General features: G+C 31.6%; 1 protein-coding gene across 1 annotated transcript; it reads left to right on the top strand.

Annotated features, from left to right (window-relative positions):
- The first annotated feature begins 319 nt into the window (after nt 1-319).
- LOC146921540 (sugar transport protein 1-like) lies at nt 320-3,181 on the top strand. The gene is made up of 4 exons (XM_085714928.1): nt 320-555; nt 753-1,078; nt 1,837-2,466; nt 2,570-3,181. Exons 1-4 carry the CDS (start codon nt 423-425, stop codon nt 3,023-3,025), a joined length of 1,545 nt encoding a protein of 514 aa, XP_085571054.1. The 5' UTR covers nt 320-422; the 3' UTR covers nt 3,026-3,181.
- The last annotated feature ends 645 nt before the right edge of the window (nt 3,182-3,826 follow it).

The following is a 3,826-nucleotide window of genomic DNA, read 5'->3' as shown; positions in this document are numbered from 1 at the left end:
TCCTTAATCAAAATCAAAGTTTCATATATTAATTTTCTTACTTTTATTTAAATTATGAATTTATCCTTAAAAAAAAAATTTAAATTATGAATTTGTCACGTGGAGTAGTGAGCTGAAAAATAACTCTACGTATTTTATAAAATAAAAATAAAAAATAACTCTTAAGTAAATGGATAACAACTGAAGTAAACACACGCACTCATAAAATATAACCTTTGAGCCAAAATCGCAACAACTTAATCAAATGGATAACAACAAGTTTTTGAATATAACAAGAAGTTTGTTACTATGGATGAGATCAACAAATCAGTAAAATCCATTCTGATGCTGTATATATGCACATTAAACTCTTCACAAAGTTCACACTCACTCCGTTTTCATTTCTCCTTAATTCTCACTATCGCTTTTGAGTTACGATCACAATGGCAGGTGGTACCATCGGCACCAATGGGTCTGGGAAAGATTATCCCGGAAAACTCACTCCTAGAGTCGTCTTCGTTTGTGTTATTGCTGCTTTTGGAGGTTTAATTTTTGGCTATGATCTTGGCATCTCAGGTATACACGTTAATTCTCTATTCAAATTTTCTCTTTGCGCGTTTTTATTTATATATGTTCCTAAATCGATTACTAAATTGGTCACTATGATGATTGAAATAATTCAATAGCTAAATCCGTCACTAGAAACTGAATATTTACTAGTTATGTGTACGTATTATTGTTTATTAATCAACATCATATATGTATGTGTGTAGGTGGAGTTACATCTATGGATCCATTTTTACAAAAATTCTTTCCACATGTCTATGAAAAGGAGGCCAATATAAGACCATCCGACAACCAGTACTGCAAATTCGACAGCCAAACGTTAACATTATTCACGTCCTCTTTGTACGTTGCTGCTCTTGTCGCTTCTATTGGGGCGTCGTGGCTAACTCGAGTGCTTGGAAGGCGTATCACCATGCTTTCTGGAGGTGTTCTTTTTCTTGCTGGTGCTGCCATGAATGGCTTTGCTCAAGAAGTTTGGATGCTCATTGTTGGTCGTATGTTACTTGGATTCGGTATCGGATGTGCTAATCAGGTAACTTACTATATATTGCTTTTTGATTATTATTTTATTTTATTTAAATTCGTTCTGTTTATCAGCTTTTTTAGTCTCTTTTATTCGGATACAAAATAATTTAAATAAATCTTAAAATTGAACGAAAAAAACACTCTAAAAAATTATATATGTTTATAGATTTATTGAAGAAAAATAGTTATATATGCTTAAGATTTATATAGATGTATCGATAACTTTTGATTGCTACTGGGGTTTAAAAGAATATATCTATGGTCATTAATATTGATTTATCACGAATTAGATTAAAGTAGGCAAAGGTTATACACATCTCAAGTGATGTTTTGACTTTGCTCTTAATTTTATTCACTTCTAGTATATTACTATTCACTAAGTATACAAATATTAATGTATGTGAATGAGTGTTTGGGAATAAAGAATTACAAAATCAACGTTGGTAAAATAAAATTAAACTTATCATATTTAATTATATTTTGATTATTTTGGGTGGAGTATAAAAACTTTCGGCAAATCTGAACTAAATATATAAAATGAGATATGGACTAATCATTTTATTACCGAATTGATCAGATTTCATATATAGTATCTTCCACTATAACTTAGTATCTCCCGCCCTAAGATAGATTAAACTAAATACTTAGATACTTAGATTAGTATGGATTAAATGTAGCTAATGAATTGTTTTATGTAATATTTTTTCTCAATATACATGGTAACATGGATCACAATTAATAGAACATTATTTTTTTATTTGACAGAGTGTGCCAATTTATGTTTCTGAGGTGGCTCCGTATAAGTATAGAGGAGCTCTTAACATGATGTTCCAATTGGCAATCACAATAGGCATCTTTGTGGCCAATATTCTCAACTATGTGTTTTCTAAAATGAAAAACGGTGAAGGATGGCGTTATAGTTTGGGTTTGGCTGCCGTCCCTGCAATAATGATTATCATAGGTGCAATCTTTCTTCCTGACACGCCAAGTTCTTTGATAGAGCGTGGTCAGAATGATAAAGCCAAAAAGGAATTGATAAGTATCCGTGGAACAACCGATGTTGATGAGGAGTTTCAAGATTTGGTTGCAGCTAGTGATATTTCAAAAACTGTGGAACATCCTTGGGCCTCTTTGTTGACGAGACCGTATAGACCTCATCTCACCATGGCAATATTCATTCCATTCTTTCAGCAATTCACTGGCATGAATGTGATTACATTCTATGCTCCTGTTTTGTTCAAGACTATTGGATTTAGCAGCGATGCTTCTCTCATGTCAGCCTTGATTACCGGAGGATGTAACGCACTTGCCACTCTCGTTTCAATCGCCACAGTTGATAAATTTGGAAGAAGAACACTTTTCATACAAGGCGGTATTCAAATGTTAATTTGTCAGGTTTGTGAAATAAACTTTTTTTATATAAAAAAAAGCATACATAATCTATGCTAAATTTTGAAGTTGATTATTTTTATTAATTAAATTTAAATTTTGTTTGCAGATTGTTATAGCTATTGCTATTGCGATTAAGTTTGGAGTAAGTGGTGATCCAGGTGTTTTGCCAAAGTGGTATGCAATTGTCGTTGTTATGTGCATTTGTGTGTACGTAGCAGGATTTGCATGGTCTTGGGGTCCTCTTGGTTGGTTGGTTCCTAGTGAAATATTCCCACTTGAAGTTCGCTCTGCAGCTCAAAGTATCAATGTCTCTGTTAACATGATTTTCACCTTTATCATTGCTCAAATCTTCACTACAATGCTTTGTCACATGAAGTTTGGATTATTTATCTTCTTCGCCTTTTTCGTTGTTGTGATGACAACATTTATTTACAAGTTTTTGCCAGAGACGAAGGGAGTTCCAATTGAAGAAATGTCAACCGTATGGGAGAAGCATCCTTATTGGAGTGATTTTGTTAAAGCGAAACCCAAACCCAATGATCAAGAGTTAGGGAAGCGTTAGATTCTTTAGTTTTTACTTTATTTTATATTTTTATTTTTAGAGGAATTCTTATTTTATTTTTATTTGGTTAAATTTTGCCTTACATTATTAGGATAGATTTCTAGTTTCAATTATTATTATGAGTTATTAATGGTAAAACCTTTCGCATATTTCAGATCTGCCTTTTGAGTATTTCTCAACCTTTTGTTAATACTTCTTAACTTAACATAATAGTGTTTTTTAGTATTTGAGTCGTTTGGATTTCAATTATGAGCATATATCTTTATTTTTTGTATTTTAATTAATTTTCTTTATACATATAACTTAAGAACTAAAGATCAGGAAATATTAGACAATAAAAGGAAGAAAAAAAAAATAAAGGTAAAATGAATGAGTGAATCTATGAAAAGAAAACAGAACTTCTCCTATTTAAATTAAAGAAGAAGTTAATCAATTTGAACAACAATCATAAAAATAATTAGATTAAATAACAAAATCATGTTAAGTCAGAACTACACTTGAATTATATAATGAAGCATATTTGTGAAACATTCTCTTGTTTTCAGACTCTGATTGTGACATAAACACACTGTGACTAGTTGTTTTCTTCTTTGTGTCTTTTTCTTCTTCTTTATATACCCATGAAAACATATAGGACCAACAGAAGTAATGAAAGCAAATTACCAAACTGGGACTATCAAACATGCACATATGGAGACTGCAAAATATGCACATAATAAAGAAAGAAATATACAAAATCTGCATCAAAGTGACAGTTTTGGCCTTAATGAATCGACCACGATGGTTTCAAATGCACACACA

Source organism: Medicago sativa, chromosome 5 (genome assembly GCF_051527215.1).
Source record: "Medicago sativa cultivar Bolivia chromosome 5, Bolivia_mono, whole genome shotgun sequence".
Classification (NCBI taxonomy): Eukaryota; Viridiplantae; Streptophyta; class Magnoliopsida; order Fabales; family Fabaceae; genus Medicago; species Medicago sativa.
The sequence above is the reverse complement of the archived record's forward strand: the minus strand, read 5'-3'. Positions and strand labels throughout refer to the sequence as shown.